Here is a 19,554-nt window from a genome sequence, read left to right as displayed (position 1 = left end):
CCATGGAAAATGTTGTCAGTCCTTTGGTATTATAAAGTAGCCAGGCAGAGGTAGTGTAATACTTTGCAATTTTGTAACATTTTCTGTTATTTTATAAATGTTTATTAAAGGGATATGAAACAACTTTCTAATTTACTTCTATTATCCATTTTCTTGGTATCTTTTGTTGAAAAGCAGGGACGTATGTTTAGGAGTCTGCCCATTTCTAGAGCACTATATGGCAGCAGTTTTGCAAGAATGTTATCCATTTGCTAGAGCACTAGAGGGCAGCACTATTTCCTACCATGTAGTGTTCCAGATCCTTGCCTTAACATAAATTAGGCGCTGCTTAGCATCTTTCCTACAATCTTTTCTCTTCTCAAGGGTTAGCTACGGACCCTTTGCTTTTAGGAGCCACAGGAGTTTACTAAGTCTAGCGCTGGTAGGCACCCTCTTTTTCCATTTCTCAACACAGAATATTATGGTAATGAAGCAAATAGGAAACTTTTTAAAAATGGTCTGAATCACAAAATAATTTGTTTGGGTTTCATATCCCTTAAAGCTATCCAAAGCCAAATTTTAATAATTTAACAGAATTTTTTTTAATTATAATTTGTGAAATAAACATTGAAAAAATGAATATGAGCTAATTTTAGCTTAATGTTAGCTGGATGATCAGTAGAATTAGCCAGGGGGGTCCTGGGGATCACACTGGTGCATTGAGTAATTTTGGTACAGTAACAGACTGGTGTGTTTGCCAGGGTCCAGATTGCCGGTTGTGACTTTTTATTGTTTGTATGATATTGGTTTTTACACTGTAATTGAAGCTTGTCCAACATGATAAGGTATAGTTTTGGGGTTTCCTAAATGATATGAAAGTGTTAATTCATGATGGTATTTTAGAATAGGCGTTTGAAATTTTGGGCTAGATTACAAGTGGTGCGCTAACAATAGTGCAACAAGATAACCAGTTTTGCTTGACTGCGCTACCATTAGAGCGCAACTTTGGAATCACAAGTCCATGGTAAAGTGCATTAACTTTGCTTGAGCGCAACCATTACTTTCAATGGACATTGCGACCCTGCTAATTTGTGCTGGCATTACAAGTTGAAAGTTATAGTTAGCTCTTGAGCGAAAGTGGAAACTGTGCTAAAATATGTAGCGCAACTTCAGACCTTAAGTAAACTATAAGGGTTAAAAAAAGTTGCACAAAACACATTACAAACACATTAAAATAAAGTATTACACACACATAAACACTTTTTTTTATTCAAAATAAATCATATTAATAAAAATGTATAAGTTTATAATATTTTTAATAACTATTATGCAAATTCAAATATCAGACAAATAAGTATTTTCAAGGTTCTCAAGTGTAGTATGAGGTGCAATGTATGGTCTGATTTGTACATATGTTTGACAGGGCCTACGTATGCTACAGGTATAATCTGAGGGTCATTGTGGGCATGCAACTGACATGAACTTTAGGGCATTAGAGGTCTGATCACAAGTCTAGTGTGGTCATATGACCAGTATGGTCACTATGTGTCCAGTATTCAACCGGGCTGTCTAATATATTTTAGCAAACTGTTCAGCGCAAACCTATACTTAAAGGGGCTTGAAACCCACATTTTATTTTCAGAATTCAGAGAGATCATAACATTTTAAACAACTTTCCAATTTACTTATATTATCAAATTTGCTTTGTACTCTTAGTATCCATTGTTGAAGGAGCAGCAATGCACTACTGGGATCTAGCTGAACACATCTGGTGAGCCAATCACAAGAGGCAAATATGTGCTGCCACCAATCAGCAGATAGCTCCCAGTAATGCATTGCTGCTCCTGACACTACTAAGATATTCTTTTAGCAAAGGATACCAAGAGAATGAAGCACATTGTATAATAGAAGTAAATTGGAAAGTTGTCTAAATTTGTATGCTTTATCTGAATCACGAAAAAACATTTTTGGGTTTCATGCCCCTTTAAAGTCCCTTGAGTGGCAGCCATGGGAAAAAAATAATTGTGAAACATATCATGCCCGGGTCAAAGGTCAGACCTAAAGATCTGGGGAGTGCCATTGTATGACCCCACCTAACACCAATACCCAGTCACCTACAGATCCTCCAGTAGCTTTGTGTTAAGCAGCTTACCCCCTACTGAACAAACCATTTAATCCATCTACTGCCCCCCCCCCCCCAGGCTACTGCTCTTGTTCAGTATTTTTTGGAGTTGAATGGGCATTTAGGCAAACATCATTGAGAAACTGATTTTTAAAAAAAATAAGTTATAAAAACTTACATTCTTCTAAACAGTACTTGATAACTTTATCACTTTCCTGTTGATTCTCTTTTTAAAAATGTAAAAAAAAAAAAGTGCTAAATATAAACTGGGACAATAAATCAATGTGACAAAATATCGCTTTGTAAACGTCTCACACATGCTCAGAAATAAAGTTCACCCTCAATAGTTGTATTTATTATTATTATTAATGTCACAACCAACCACATCATCAACTTGAGTTCAAGTTATCTCAGCATCTGTTGCTAAGGAAACGAAAGTGGAACCAACCTGCCAGCCCCCGGAAGCGGAAGTGATCTCGGCGCGCGAACTTTTGGAGAGGCGCACGGAAGAAACTTACCGGGAGAGGGCGGGACTGGTAGTCTGGGAGGTGAGAATGAGATACGTTAGTGGTTGTAACGGGGGGTGACGGTGAACAGTTTGTGTATCTGTATAGTAACGTGATAATGCATTTAACGAGTAAGGGTATGTGACATCTGTGTATTGTCATAACCAACCAAAGTAACGGATTAGCTGTAATAACGAAACTTTTAATTTGTTGTTACCGTTCATTAGCTTAGGTACACGAATATGAAGGGTCACAAAATGAGTCCCCCTAGTTGTTAGAGATCCTCAGTTGAACCTGTTAGTAGGGGAGATAACCAGTGTTAGGTTATTTACTGACTGTAGGCCCCATAGTCATGTGTTGCAGGCAGCCTGATTTGTTTTAGCAACTCTCTTCCATGATATATTGTCAAATTAGACATTGTATGTTTGGGAAAGGGGCTTTGTGTGAGTTGTATAGTCTCAAAAGGACTTAAAAGTATAGAAATGTCAAAAAGTAAAATGTGCCTTGGTGTATTTCAATAATAAAACAAAGCATTATTGCAAAATCCATTAGTAAAAATGCTTCTAGTAAAAGTTACATGTTTTAGTGGCATACTCACATATGCTGTGAGGCCTGGACTGTGTACCAGTAGCCAAATGCTACACCTTCAGTCTGTAGTGGCTTGTATTACACATACTAAAGGGATAGTTTTTAGCGGTCCATTTTCTCCACTTCAATTTGTTTCCAATTATTCATTTTACCTGCTGGAGTGTATTAAATTGTTTACAAATAGCTGCTTTGCCTTTATTTCGGCATTTGAAATAGCTTATTTTAAGGTTCTATACTCCACTATAGGTAAAAGCAGTGGTTCTCAAACCAAATAAACTCAAGGCCGGTTTGAGATATATATATATATATATATATATATATCTCTTTACCCGGGTAATCTTAGGATTACCCAAACGCTTCTAGATAAAGCCCATGTACATTATTTTTTTTTTGCCTCTGCCTGAGGGGTTGAAGGGGGGCGCCCCGCCAATCCTCTGGCACCCACCCCAAGGGAACCTTGGGGAATGAGGTTTACAAGGGGGGCTTTGGCCCCCCCCCCTTGAACCCCCCCAGGAGGGGGCATAAAAGATAGTGAAAATGGGGAATTACAGTGCAATGTATATATGTGTGATGCAGTGATCTACAAGAACTATTGTCTTCAAACAATAAAAATAGTGCTGTCATTAGCTTTAATTAGGTCGTGGCCCACCAGGAGGGCTGTCAAGGCCCCGTACTGGGCTGTGGCCTGGCTGTTAAGAAACAAGGGGTTAAAGAATAGACAGCAGAAGAGATTACATTCCCAGTAGGAGGTAGAAGAGATCAGCAATAACATTTTAAAATCTCAGTTCTAAGTATTGAGCTTTGGTTTACAGAGATAATATAAAGTGTGTGTACAGAAAGTGATAAACTAAGGATATCTGACTTCACTGAACCCTTTTTGATTGGTTGTGTACACAAAGAAAACCAGGTCCTCTTTATGGGTTGTGGTTTCAAAGAACAAAACCAGCTATTTCAAATTAAAAAATAAACAAATATGAGCAATATATAATGCATTTGTATACTTTGAAGCTGGTATAACAAGTTATTGAAAACACATTACGGTAGAAACAATTTTACAGTATACTGTCCCTTTAAATAGTCGATTTATTAATGGCTTCGCAAGTCTTTTGACCCACTACGGCTGCAGGTTCTCACAAGACAACCTGCACGCCGTATTTAACAAGCAGTGGTCATCAGACCGCTGCTGCCCTAATCTTTCTTCACCTCTAAAGTGGTGAAATTCGGTCTAGTCCGTCCGGGGAGATTGACAGCTCCTGCCCGCGTGTGATTGGCTGTGCGCGGTCAGGGGCGGGATTGCACACAAGCGCAAAATAACGATTGTGTGCAATGGGGAATTCAGCCCGCCAGGGGCGATATGCGGCAAACAGGGGCGCGTATGTGCGCCCCTGTCTGCCTCAGCTTGATAAATCGCCCTCAATGTCTTCACATACACAATACACACCAGCTCTCAAAGCTTGATATTTGTGCATTGGTCCTCACAGCATATGTGCGTATGCCGCTGGAAAACAGAAATAATTTTTTACTGGAAACAATTTTGCTAATGGATGTATATTGCAAAAATGTTTCTATTTAAAATTGAAATGCACCCATACACATTTAAATTTTGACCCTTTTATCGCTATTAAACAAACTAAGATTGCCACAGAAAGCACACACATTAGCACTGTTTGCCTAATAAGGCTAGTATATGTATTCAAACAAAACTGTCACTCTCCTAGACATTTGTCAAACCCAGTTAGAATGTATCAGTCATTTTGCTAAAAAGAACGTTATGTAATCCTTTTTACAATGCTGCATATCAGCGTCTTTATGGTAAACCTACCGCCGGTCCTCAGCCCGCATCTCATACTGTGTTTAGCAGATCGATGACGAATCCGGCTTCCTCCAATTGTTGCGTTCCCCAAGAGCTGGACCCTAGATGGGGGATGCAATGATTGGAGGAAGCTGGATTCGTCATCAATCTGCTAAATACAGTATGAGATGTGGGCGGTGTGTTTACCATAACTCAGTGCAAAATATTTTTTAAAAAGAAGCGTTTATAAAACGGGTGCACTTTAATTCATTGAAGTTTTGTAAGATTACATTTATGTACTGGCCAGTAATTTGTTATACTTTACTGCATCCTGCAAACTTCTCAATGCTGTATGCTCTGTATCTGTCCCTATAACAACTGCAAAACAATTTTATATTTTCACTAACTTTACAACAGTGCTTTCAGCAAACTAAAGCCCATCTTTGCTCCTCCAAATATGGCAACTGGTGGTTGGAGTTTGGCTATTGCTGATATGTTATTCTATCGCAACACAACAGAAATGTATTGTAGTAATTTAAAGGGACAGTAAAGTCAAAATGAAAGTTTCATGATTCGGAGGGAGCATGCCATTTTAAAACAACTTTCCAATTTACTACTGTTATCAAATTTGCTTTGTTCTTTTGGTATCTTTTTATTGAAGAGTACAACTAGGTAGGCTCATAAGAGCTAAGGCATGTGCACGAGTCTTTAGTACTCTAAGGAAGTAGTGTTTTGCAACATTATTTGTAGCTTTGTTATACAATGTTGCAAAAGGCTGCTGCCAAAGAGTACTAAAGACACGTGCACACTCCTGAGCTCTTATGAGCCTACCTAGCTTTACTCTTCAATAAAAGATACCTAGAGAATGAAGCAAATTTGATAACAGAAGTTAATTGGAAAGTTGTTTAAAATGGCATGCTCTTTCCGAATCATGAAAGTTTAATTTTGACTTTACTGTCCCTTTAACCCCTTAACGACCAAGGACGTACGCCACACGTCCTCAAAAAAAAATACAGTTAATGACCGAGGACGTGTGGCGTACGTCCTTGGTCTGGAAAGCAGCTGGAAGCGATCCTGCTCGCTTCCAGCTGCTTTCCGGTTATTGCAGTGATGCCTCGATATCGAGGCATCCTGCAATAACCCCCCTTGGCCATCCGATGCAGAGAGAGCCACTCTGTGGCACTCTCTGCACCGGACATCGGTGGCCGGTATCATTGGTGGGTGGGAGCAAGCCTGGGAGGTGGGTGGGCGGCCATCGATGTGCCGAGTGGAGGGGGGCGGTAGCGCGCACGGGGGGTGGCGGGCAGGCGCGTGCACGGGGGGCGGCGGGCGAGAACCGCTACACTACAGAAAAATAAACTTTCAAAAGTAAAAAAATAAAACGTTTTGAAAGCTGTAAATAAACAGCTAAGAGATCTGGAAGGGGTGGGGGGTTGATCTTGGGGGGGGGGGGGGGAAGCTACACTACAGAAAAGGGCTTTTTTAAAAAAAAAAAAAAAGGCACATTTTTTCACTAAACTGGGTACTGGCAGACAGCTGCCAGTACCCAAGATGGCGCCCATTAAGGCAGAGGGGGAGGGTTAGAGAGCTCTTTGGTGGGGGATCAGTGAGGCTGGGGGCTAAGGGGGGATCCTACACAGCAGCATATGTAAATATGCTAAAAACCCCCCACAAAAAAAGCCCAAATATAGCTTCTATTTTAGTACTGGCAGAGTTTCTGCCAGTACTTAAGATGGCGGGGACAATTGTGGGGTGGGGGAGGGAAGAGAGCTGTTTGGGAGGGATCAGGGGGTCTCATGTTTCAGGTGGGAGGCTGAGCTCTACACTAAAGCTAAAATTAACCCTGCAAGCTCCCTACAAGCTACATAATTAACCCCTTCACTGCTAGCCATAATACACGTGTGAAATGCAGCGGCATTTGGCGGCCTTCTAATTACCAAAAAGCAATGCCAAAGCCATATATGTCTGCTATTTCTGAACAAAGGGGATCCCAGAGAAGCATTTACAACCATTTGTGCCATAATTGCACAAGCTGTTTGTAAATGATTTCAGTGAGAAACCTAAAATTGTGAAAAATTTAACGTTTTTTTTTAATTTGATCGCATTTGGCGGTGAAATGGTGGCATGAAATATACCAAAATTGGCTTAGATCAATACTTGGGGTTGTCTACTACACTACACTAAAGCTAAAATTATCCCTAAAAGCTCCCTACATGCTCCATAATTAACCCCTTCACTGCTGGGCATAATACACGTGTAGTGCGCAGTGGCATTTAGCAGCCTTCTAATTACTAAAAAGCAACGCCAAAGCCATATATGTCTGCTATTTCTGACCAAAGGGGCTCCCAGAGAAGAATTTACAACCATTTAAGCCATAATTGCACAAGCTGTTTGTAAATAATTTCAGTGAGAAACCAAAAGTTTGTGAAAAAATTAGTAAAAAAGTGAACGATTTTTTTGTATTTAATCGCATTTGGCGGTGAAATGGTGGCATGAAATATACCAAAATGGGCCTAGATCAATACTTTGAGATGTCTACTAAAAAAAAATATATAGATGTCAATGGATATTCAGAGATTCCTGAAAGATATCAGTGTCCCAATGTAACTAGCGCTAATTTTGAAAAATAGTGGTTTGGAAATAGCAAAGTGCTACTTGTATTTATGGCCCTATAACTTGCAAAAAAAGCAAAGAACATGTAAACATTGGGTATTTCTAAACTCAGGACAAAATTTAGAAACTATTTAGCACGGGTGTTTTTTGGTGGTTGTAGATGTGTAACAGATTTTGGGGGTCATAGTTAGAAAAAGTGTATTTTTTTTTTCAATTTTTTCCTCATATTTTATAATTTTTTTTATAGTAAATTATAAGATATGATGAAAATAATAGTATCTTTAGAAAGTCCATTTAATGGCGAGAAAAACGGTATATAATATGTGTGGGTACAGTAAATGAGTAAGAGGAAAATTACAGCTAAACACAAACTCCGCAAAAATGTAAAAATAGCCTTGGTCCCAAACGGACAGAAAATGGAAAAGTGCTGTGGTCATTAAGGGGTTAAAGGTGTTTAATGTCCCTTTATTGGAAATACAGCCGGAAAACAATAGGCATGGGGGAAACAGGCAGCAGCATTTGTCCCTTTTCGTTGCTGGATATACCAGTACGAAAGTGCAACACAAAGTTCTGGATTTGTACAGACCTTTGTGTGTTGCTATTTCACACTGACATATCCAGTGCCTTAAAGAGCCATATGCTGTTGCCTGCAGCCATGTTTGGCATTCGTTTAGCAAACAAATGCGGAATCTGACATTTCTCCCATGCCTAGAAAGCAATAGCAAGGTGAATAGTAACTATGCTATTGTACTTGTGCCCAGCAGGTTAATGTCCCTTTAAAAGTATTGCACAAATCCTTAAAGGGATAGTAAACCCCAAAATTTTCTTTTATGAGTCAGATAGAACATACAATTTTAAACAACTTTCCAATTTAATTCTATTATCAAATTTTCTTCATTCTCTTGTTATCCATTGAGGAAGAGACAGCATTGCACTACTGACAGGAAGCTGAAAATATCTATTTAGCCAATCACAAGAGACAAATGTGTGCAGGCACCAATCAGCAGCAGCTCCCACTAGTGTAGGATATGTGCGTATTCATTTTTTAACAAGGGATACTAAGAGAACAAAGCACATTTGAAAATAGAAGTGAATTTAAAAGTGTCTTAAAATGACACGCTCTATCTGAATCATGCCAGTTTAATTTTGACTTTCCTATCCCTTTTAATCTATCACTGTCTGCACATTTTATAAATAAACTTGATTTTCTGACAAGCGCTATCCTGGCTCTGACTTTGTGTTAAATGTTCAAAATTTGGGAATAGATTGCCACACCACACGTATACATAATTAAAGGGTTGTGAAACCCCAATTTTTTTCTTTCAAGATTGACAGGGCACTCAATTTTAAACAGCTTTCTAATTTACTTCTATTATCAAATTGCTTTCTTGGTATCTTTTGTTGAATAGCAGGATGTAAGCTCAAGAGTATGCACGTGTCTGGAGCACTATATGGCAGCAGTTTTGCAAGAATGTTATCCATTTGCAAGAGCACTAGATGGCAGCAGTTTTGTTAGAATGTTATCCATTTGCAAGAGCACTAGATGGCAGTAGTTTTGTAAGAATGTTATCCATTTGCTAGAGCACTAGATGGCAGTAGTTTTGTAAGAATGTTATCCATTTGCAAGAGCACTAGATGGCAGTAGTTTTGTTAGAATGTTATCCATTTGCAAGAGCACTAGATGGCAGCAGTTTTGTAAGAATGTTATCCATTTGCAAGAGCACTAGATGGCAGTAGTTTTGTTAGAATGTTATCGATTTGCAAGAGCACTAGATGGCAGCAGTTTTGTTAGAATGTTATCCATTTGCAAGAGCACTAGATGGCAGCAGTTTTGTTAGAATGTTATCCATTTGCAAGAGCACTAGATGGCAGCAGTTTTGTTAGAATGTTATCAATTTGCAAGAGCACTAGATGGCAGCAGTTTTGTAAGAATGTTATCCATTTGCAAGAGCACTAGATGGCAGCAGTTTTGTTAGAATGTTATCAATTTGCAAGAGCACTAGAGGGCAGTAGTTTTGTTAGAATGTTATCCATTTGCAAGAACACTAGATGGCAGTAGTTTTGTAAGAATGTTATCCATTTGCAAGAGCACTAGATGGCAGTAGTTTTGTTAGAATGTTATCCATTTGCAAGAGCACTAGATGGCAGTAGTTTTGTAAGAATGTTATCCATTTGCAAGAGCACTAGATGGCAGTAGTTTTGTTAGAATGTTATCCATTTGCAAGAGCACTAGATGGCAGCAGTTTTGTTAGAATGTTATCCATTTGCAAGAGCACTAGATGGCAGTAGTTTTGTAAGAATGTTATCCATTTGCAAGAGCACTAGATGGCAGTAGTTTTGTAAGAATGTTATCCATTTGCAAGAGCACTAGATGGCAGCAGTTTTGTTAGAATGTTATCCATTTGCAAGAGCACTATATGGCAGCAGTTTTGTAAGAATGTTATCCATTTGCAAGAGCACTAGATGGCAGCAGTTTTGTTAGAATGTTATCCATTTGCAAGAGCACTAGATGGCAGTAGTTTTGTAAGAATGTTATCCATTTGCAAGAGCACTAGATGGCAGCAGTTTTGTTAGAATGTTATCAATTTGCAAGAGCACTAGAGGGCAGCAGTTTTGTTAGAATGTTATCAATTTGCAAGAGCACTAGAGGGCAGCAGTTTTGTTAGAATGTTATCAATTTGCAAGAGCACTAGATGGCAGTAGTTTTGTAAGAATGTTATCCATTTGCAAGAGCACTAGATGGCAGTAGTTTTGTAAGAATGTTATCCATTTGCAAGAGCACTAGATGGCAGCAGTTTTGTTAGAATGTTATCCATTTGCAAGAGCACTATATGGCAGCAGTTTTGTAAGAATGTTATCCATTTGCAAGAGCACTAGATGGCAGTAGTTTTGTAAGAATGTTATCCATTTGCAAGAGCACTAGATGGCAGCAGTTTTGTTAGAATGTTATCAATTTGCAAGAGCACTAGAGGGCAGCAGTTTTGTTAGAATGTTATCAATTTGCAAGAGCACTAGAGGGCAGCAGTTTTGTTAGAATGTTATCAATTTGCAAGAGCACTAGAGGGCAGCAGTTTTGTTAGAATGTTATCAATTTGCAAGAACACTAGAGGGCAGCAGTTTTGTTAGAATGTTATCCATTTGCAAGAGCACTAGATGGCAGCAGTTTTGTTAGAATGTTATCCATTTGCAAGAGCACTAGATGGCAGCAGTTTTGTTAGAATGTTATCCATTTGCAAGAGCACTAGATGGCAGTAGTTTTGTTAGAATGTTATCCATTTGCAAGAGCACTAGATGGCAGTAGTTTTGTTAGAATGTTATCCATTTGCAAGAGCACTAGATGGCAGCAGTTTTGTTAGAATGTTATCCATTTGCAAGAGCACTAGATGGCAGTAGTTTTGTTAGAATGTTATCCATTTGCAAGAGCACTAGATGGCAGCAGTTTTGTTAGAATGTTATCCATTTGCAAGAGCACTAGATGGCAGTAGTTTTGTTAGAATGTTATCCATTTGCAAGAGCACTAGATGGCAGCAGTTTTGTTAGAATGTTATCCATTTGCAAGAGCACTAGATGGCAGTAGTTTTGTTAGAATGTTATCCATTTGCAAGAGCACTAGATGGCAGTAGTTTTGTTAGAATGTTATCCATTTGCAAGAGCACTAGATGGCAGCAGTTTTGTTAGAATGTTATCCATTTGCAAGAGCACTAGATGGCAGTAGTTTTGTTAGAATGTTATCCATTTGCAAGAGCACTAGATGGCAGCAGTTTTGTTAGAATGTTATCCATTTGCAAGAGCACTAGAGGGCAGCAGTTTTGTTAGAATGTTATCCATTTGCAAGAGCACTAGATGGCAGTAGTTTTGTAAGAATGTTATCCATTTGCAAGAGCACTATATGACAGCAGTTTTGTTAGAATGTTATCCATTTGCAAGAACACTAGATGGCAGCAGTTTTGTTAGAATGTTATCCATTTGCAAGAGCACTAGATGGCAGTAGTTTTGTAAGAATGTTATCCATTTGCAAGAGCACTAGATGACAGCAGTTTTGTAAGAATGTTATCCATTTGCAAGAGCACTAGATGACAGTAGTTTTGTAAGAATGTTATCCATTTGCAAGAGCACTAGATGACAGTAGTTTTGTAAGAATGTTATCCATTTGCAAGAGCACTAGATGACAGCAGTTTTGTTAGAATGTTATCCATTTGCAAGAGCACTAGATGGCAGCAGTTTTGTTAGAATGTTATCCATTTGCAAGAGCACTAGATGACAGTAGTTTTGTAAGAATGTTATCCATTTGCAAGAGCACTAGATGACAGTAGTTTTGTAAGAATGTTATCCATTTGCAAGAGCACTAGATGACAGTAGTTTTGTAAGAATGTTATCCATTTGCAAGAGCACTAGATGACAGCAGTTTTGTTAGAATGTTATCCATTTGCAAGAGCACTAGATGGCAGCAGTTTTGTTAGAATGTTATCCATTTGCAAGAGCACTAGATGGCAGCAGTTTTGTTAGAATGTTATCCATTTGCAAGAGCACTAGATGGCAGCAGTTTTGTAAGAATGTTATCCATTTGCAAGAGCACTAGATGACAGCAGTTTTGTAAGAATGTTATCCATTTGCAAGAGCACTAGATGGCAGCAGTTTTGTAAGAATGTTATCCATTTGCAAGAGCACTAGATGGCAGCAGTTTTGTAAGAATGTTATCCATTTGCAAGAGCACTAGATGGCAGTAGTTTTGTAAGAATGTTATCCATTTGCAAGAGCACTAGATGGCAGCAGTTTCGTAAGAATGTTATCCATTTGCAAGAGCACTAGATGGCAGTAGTTTTGTAAGAATGTTATCCATTTGCAAGAGCACTAGATGGCAGCAGTTTTGTTAGAATGTTATCCATTTGCAAGAACACTAGATGGCAGCAGTTTTGTAAGAATGTTATCCATTTGCAAGAACACTAGATGGCAGCAGTTTTGTAAGAATGTTATCCATTTGCAAGAACACTAGATGGCAGCAGTTTTGTAAGAATGTTATCCATTTGCAAGAGCACTAGATGGCAGCAGTTTTGTTAGAATGTTATCCATTTGCAAGAGCACTAGATGGCAGCAGTTTTGTTAGAATGTTATCCATTTGCAAGAGCACTAGATGGCAGCAGTTTTGTTAGAATGTTATCCATTTGCAAGAGCACTAGATGGCAGCAGTTTTGTAAGAATGTTATCCATTTGCAAGAGCACTAGAGGGCAGCAGTTTTGTAAGAATGTTATCCATTTGCAAGAGCACTAGAGGGCAGCAGTTTTGTTAGAATGTTATCCATTTGCAAGAACACTAGATGGCAGCAGTTTTGTAAGAATGTTATCCATTTGCAAGAACACTAGATGGCAGCAGTTTTGTAAGAATGTTATCCATTTGCAAGAGCACTAGAGGGCAGCAGTTTTGTTAGAATGTTATCCGTTTGCAAGAGCACTAGATGGCAGCAGTTTTGTTAGAATGTTATCCGTTTGCAAGAGCACTAGAGGGCAGCAGTTTTGTTAGAATGTTATCCGTTTGCAAGAGCACTAGAGGGCAGCAGTTTTGTTAGAATGTTATCCGTTTGCAAGAGCACTAGATGGCAGCAGTTTTGTTAGAATGTTATCCGTTTGCAAGAGCACTAGAGGGCAGCAGTTTTGTTAGAATGTTATCCGTTTGCAAGAGCACTAGATGGCAGCAGTTTTGTTAGAATGTTATCTATTTGCAAGAGAACTAGATGGCAGCAGTTTTGTAAGAATGTTATCCATTTGCAAGAGCACTAGATGGCAGCAGTTTTGCAAGAACGTTATCCATTTGCTAGAGCACAGCACTATTTCCTGCAATGTAGTGCTCCAGCTGCCTACCTAGGTATCTCTTTTTATTTTTTTTTATTGTGTGCTCTGTCTGTCACACAAAAAAAGTTTGGGTTTATATCCTTTTAACATTGGAGGATAAATAACATTAAAAGGGAAATAAAACACTTTTTGAATCTGTGTAGAAAAAAAGGAAAATAACTTTATAATATAATTTGACTTTGCTCCTCCACTTTCCTATCATTTTATTCTAAAAACTGTAGATTTTGCAATACCTGGGGCAACAGGAAGTGCTTACCTCTAAATTCTAGCCAATCACTAATCGGCTCATTTATATTTTACCATAGAAAATAAGAGGCTTTTATAAGAGCAAGTCAGTGGACTGCAGAACAATGCAGATTTTACTAACAAAAGCTTGAATGGACATATAACCAAACATTTTTGTATTCAGATCTATTGTAATGTCATATTTAATTGATTATAAATACTATGCATACAAACCAAAACATTTGTTTTATGGCCCTTTTAACCCCTTCAGGTTGGAGGAAACCTAAGTTGAGAACGTAAGCAAAAGGGCCAAAAGGAAGTTGCATGATCGTCACTGTGATCATGTGACTCAAAACAGCACTGATTGGCTCCTGGGGTACTCCCTCAGTCAGATCCACCAGAGTTTATTCAAGGATATGAGCAGGACCCCGCAAAAGCTAGGACGTTCCATGCCATCCTAAAGGTGTTTAAAGCCCATTGGTTTTCAGACGACATGGAACATCCTAACAGTGACTAGGGATTAACAAATGCTTTACATTCTCTTTGCTTGATTTTAAATGCAACACTGAGAGTTTCTCATATCAATTTATTAATTGGTCTTTTCATTTTATAATTTCAGTTACCATGAGATCAGACGCTGAGTCGCAGGCTGTGGGGTGCAACGGAAATAATGAAGCCATTCCCGAGGAGAGTGTGATTGTTATTAGTGATGACGAGGCTGAGGTCACTCTTGGGCTGGGCAATTCTGTCTTGCTTATCGAGGATGCCGGAGGTTAGGGGCAGCTATGCATTATTCACATTTATAGGTCACTCCTGTTTTTCTGGGTTTCTGACCATGTAAGGAGGTTATCACTAATGGATGAAATCTCAGGTTTTGATCTTCATTATATTTATAGCAATATTCATTTGAGCCATGGTGGAGATAAGTGTGAGATTACAATACTCCATTTAATTAAAATAAGAACCACAAAGATTATTGTATAGCCAGTTAGTACATTTAGGCAATTATCCCTGCTTGCTTTTCCCACAGAAGTATTCTGTACATATTGTTGCCAGTGCTCCTGAGAACTCTGGGTAATATATGCAAATGAGATATACATCATCTCATGTTTTTTGCTTCCAGGAATTTTTGACCACAGAAAATGGGGTAGGTGCAGCAAAAAAGTGTATCTCATTTGCATATCATACCCAGAGTTCTCTGGTGCATTGGCAACAATATATACAAAACTTAATTGGCAAAAGAAAGCAGAGATACTTGCCCGCTTCACCCTCTGCGGCTCTATCAAGAATTATTATTTTATTATTATTATTGGTTATTTGTAGAGTGCCAACAGATTGTGTGATAGCCACAACAGTATTCTCCTCAAAAATTGTTTCCCTCTGTGTGTGGCATTATAAAGTAACCTAGCAGATGCAGTTCAATACTTTGCAATATAAGATTTTGTTATTTAGAAATGTTACTTATACTATACAAAGCATAAGTGAATTGCATAATCTAACATACATTTGATTTACTAACAAAGCCACCAAGTCCTGATTGGCTCCACCAAATAACGGAAGTGGTGGGTGCGGTTTAATGGTTAAAAAACAACTGCAGCAAATAAAGTGTTAATGCATAACATATATTTATATATAATAGCAAAAAAATATTGTAAATACAAGGTTTTTACTGCCTCTTCAAAACTTTATCATACCTGTAAGCTGTGGTTATTTTAGTATTTGCATCTCTGGATGTTAACATTTAAAATAACATTAAAGGGACAGTCAACACCAGAATTTTCGTTGTTTAAAAAGGTATATAATCCCTTTATTACCCATTCCCCATTTTTGCATAACCAACACTGTTATATTAATACACATTTTACCTCTGTAATTACTTTGTATCTAAGCCTCTGCAAACTGCCCCCTTATTTCAGTTTGATTGACAGACATCCATTTTAGCCAATCAGTGCTCACTCATAGGCGCGTCATGTGCGTGAGCTTAATGTTATCTATATGTAACACATGAACGAACGCCCTCTAGTGGTGAAAAACTGTCAAAATGCTTTTAGATTAGAGGCGGCCTTTAAGGTCTAAGAAATTAGCATATGAACCTCCTAGGTGTAGCTTTCAACTAAGAATACTAAAAGAACAAAGCAGTATTGGTGATTAAAGTAAATTGGAAAGTTGTTTAAAATGACATGCTCTATTTAAATCATGAAAGGTTTTTTTGGACTTGTCTGTCCCTTTTAATCAAAATTATAAACTGTATTGGTATACTGTTTCTCCACTTTCTAAAGTATTTCATGTTTTAAAACATTTTATAGGGCACACAACCTTGATCAACACAATTTTAGGTTGTTAAATGGACAATTTAGATGCTGTCATTTTTGAACTTCTTGCTATGGAATTGTTTTTAACCCTGCAAAGGGATTTAAACACATAGTTTAAGGCCCACTTGGGAGCAAGCACTGCAGCCCCCAAGTGGCACTCAGCCACTTGGTGGCGTTTTGCAACTGTTGTTGCCGAGTGCCGACTTGTTCATAGACTGTTTCCTGCTTGGGAACAGAAGCTCTCTGCGGTTTCTAAGTATGACTTTGTGTGTTTTTTTCCTTTGCAGGGGTTAAAAGTATAGCATTCCACAGCAATAGCGCAAGTATTACAGCTCTAACAAATTAGAACATGTCATTCTTTCTTTTACTATGTCCCTTTTAATTGAAATTATTATATATATTTAAAGGACAAAATAATGACATTAATTTTATTGTTTTTAACTTTTTATATATGTAGTTTCTGTTATTTATAAACATTATTTTTCCAGGTTACGGTGTTGTTTTTACATTTGAAGTTAGGTAAAGTACAATTTATTTTGCATTTAAGAAGTATAATCTATCCATTTTAACAGAGGAGTCTTTTATTTGTGAGAAGAAACCAGAAGATGTGGTGGATGAAGAGATTGCTATAACCTTCAGCAAAAAGGCTCATGTGATGCCCCACGCCAGATACGATTGTATGCTGCATCCTTTTACGTAAGACGGTCACACATGTTCTTAATTATCACCATGGACAAACAATTGCATAACGGTAACGTCTTTTCTGTCTTCTTTCTCTTTCAGGCGTTTAGAACAAGAGTTACAAGTGCCTTTAGACGAAAACGCCACTTCGTGTCCAGAGTGCTATTGCTACCTGTGTGATAAGGTTGCCTCAGAGGTAAAGTTGATCATTATACAATATGGATGATAAACGTTTTTGTAGACATTTTCACCTTTTTCTTTTTTGTAAAATGGTTATTTCACAAACAAAAAGACTTTGGGTGCAGTGTTAATTATCCCTTGTCCCTGAGCAATCAAACGCTCAATCTGGTGTTACAAGTTGTTGGTTAAATTGTTTAACTGTAGCATTCTTTGTATCTGATAGATATGGAAAGCACACTCATTTTATTCATATTACAAGTTGTTGGTTAAGTGTTACTCTGGCATATAATACAAAATACAGTTTTCCTTTTAGTGTTCTTGAAAACTGGTATTAACGAGTTAATAAGAAAAAATAGTTTGAGATGTTGGATAAGGTTCAGTGTATATGACGAGGCTTTCAGGAATGGAAAGGGTCAAGGGTGTACGTTTCTATATTTACAGTCATGCAGAAAAAAGAATACACATTCTTTTACATATCAGGACATAATATCAATCATTTTGTCCTTAACAGGTCTTAAAATGAGGTAAATACTTCAGAGGATTAACAACACATGACAAATTACACTGTGTCATGATTTATTAACAAAAATAAAGCCACAATGGAGAAGCCATGTTTGAAAAACTAAGTACAACCTTACTGCTTGCATAGGAATTAAGAGGCTAAGTAGCAGCCAAGTGCTTCATTCTTCAGTGAGAAAGATTATTCACAAGTGGAAAACATTCAAGACAGTTGCCAATCTTCCCAGGAGTGGACGTACCTGCAAATTCACCCCATGTCAGACCGTGGAACGCTCAAATTGCAAAAAAATGTTTATATCTAAAACTCTACAGGCCTCAGTATGTTAAACGTTAAAGTTCATACTGAACAAGTATGGTTACTAGAGAAGGGTTGCCAGGAGAAAGCCTCTTCTCTCTAAAAAGAACATGGCAGCACGGCTTAGGTTTGCAAAATTGCATCTCAACAAACCACAAGACCTCTGGAACAATGTCCTTTGGACAGACAAGACCAAAGTGGAATGTTTGGCCATAATGCACAGCGCCACGTTTGGTGAAAACCAAACCAAGCATATCGGCACAAAGACCTCATACCAACTGTCAAGCATGGTGGTGATGATTTGGGCTTGTTTTGCAGCCACAGGGCACCTTGCAGTCATAAAGTCAACCATGAACTCCTCTGTATACCAAAGTATTTTAGAGTCAAATGTGAGGCCATCTGTCTGACAGCTAAAGCTTGGCTGAAATTGGGTCATGCAACAGGACAATGATCCCAAGCAACAGAATGGCTGAAAAATAAATGAATCAAGGTGTTGCAATGGCCCAGTCAAAGTCCAGACCTCAACCCGAATGCTTTGGCTGGACCTTAAGAGAGCTGTGCATATATAAATGCCCGCAAACCCCAATGAACTGATGCAACGTTGTAAAGAAGAGTGGGACAAAATTCCTCCACAAGGATTTGAGATACTGATAAAGTCATACATAAAATGATTACTTCAAGTTATTGCTGCTAAAGGTGGTTCTACAAGCTTTTGAATCATAAGGTGTTTTTCACACAGGGCTTCTCCATTTTTGCTTTATTTTTTGTTAAATCATGACACAGTGTAATATGTCATGTGGTGGTGGTGTTCTTCATCTGAGGTTGTATTTACCTCATTTTAAGACCTGCTAAGGACCAGATGATTATGTCCTGATATGTAAAACCATAGAATTCAAAGAGGGTCTACTTAATTTTTTTTTTATAAATATATATAGATAGATATTATAGATGGATATATATATATATATATATATATATCTATCGAAGAAATAAACCAAAACTCCATTACCTAGAGAGACTTTACTTATCTGCCCTATTCAACAGGATTAATTTTTAGTGCAGGCCCTAATAGAAATCCTTTATCTGTGGGGCGCTAACATACCAAAAAAAAAAAAAAGCTTTCTTTAGCACGCACCATAGTAACATTCACCAAATAAATATAAGCCACAGGCTTGCAATAGTGGCACAAAAATGCAAATTGTTGGATTTTGTGTGAAGGAAATTCACACTCCATAATGTTTGCATTTTTATGCTCTACTTGTAATCTGTCCCTTTGTTTTTATGCTTGTGGGGCACGTTACTGTCCACCAATAAAGATGTTGGAGTTTTTCTCTACTTGCATGAAAAAAAAGGTTAACATATTTAGTGTTCTGCCATATGCATGAAATATTTATAGTTTGTCCCTTTTAAGCTGCATGATCTAAATACGTATGAGGCTGAACTGGTGCTTTAAAGTGATGTTAAACTTTCCCCTTTGTATAAACCAATCCGGAATGTTAGCGATATTTTAGATGGAGTATAATTCATCAGTTGTACTGAAGATGCGCTATAACTTTTTGATGAAGCACAGAAATTCAAATACCCCATGCTCCGTCCACCCACTTCAAAAGATTTTTTTATTTTTTTGGTGAGCTAACGTTTCTCCAATCAATGCTCTAGCCACACGAAAAAACATTGTAAACACTGCAATGGTCCACAGCACTATTATAAAATGTCCTTTATTGGCACAAGATTAAAACGAACCAATGACGTTTCAGGGTTTCCCCCTTAATCATACATGTATGATTAAGGGGGAAACCTCGAAAAGTCATTGGTTCGTTTTAATCTTGTGACAATAAAGGACATTTTATAATAGTGCTGTGGACCATTGCAGTGTTTACAAGTTATTTGGTGGA

General features: G+C 38.0%; 1 protein-coding gene across 1 annotated transcript in view; it reads left to right on the top strand.

Annotated features, from left to right (window-relative positions):
- The first annotated feature begins 2,565 nt into the window (after positions 1–2,565).
- Positions 2,566–19,554, top strand: part of LOC128641671 (uncharacterized) — a 133,376-nt gene continuing 116,387 nt past the window's right edge. Inside the window, exons 1-4 of the mRNA XM_053694203.1 lie at positions 2,566–2,649; positions 14,292–14,444; positions 16,557–16,680; positions 16,768–16,861. Coding sequence (XP_053550178.1) covers positions 14,297–14,444; positions 16,557–16,680; positions 16,768–16,861 — 366 coding nt within the window. The 5' untranslated portion in view covers positions 2,566–2,649; positions 14,292–14,296. The remainder of the gene's footprint in view (positions 2,650–14,291; positions 14,445–16,556; positions 16,681–16,767; positions 16,862–19,554) is intronic.

This window comes from Bombina bombina, chromosome 11 (assembly GCF_027579735.1).
Source record: "Bombina bombina isolate aBomBom1 chromosome 11, aBomBom1.pri, whole genome shotgun sequence".
NCBI lineage: Eukaryota > Metazoa > Chordata > Amphibia > Anura > Bombinatoridae > Bombina > Bombina bombina.
Note: the sequence above shows the minus strand (reverse complement) of the source record. Positions and strands in the feature narration are given on the sequence as shown.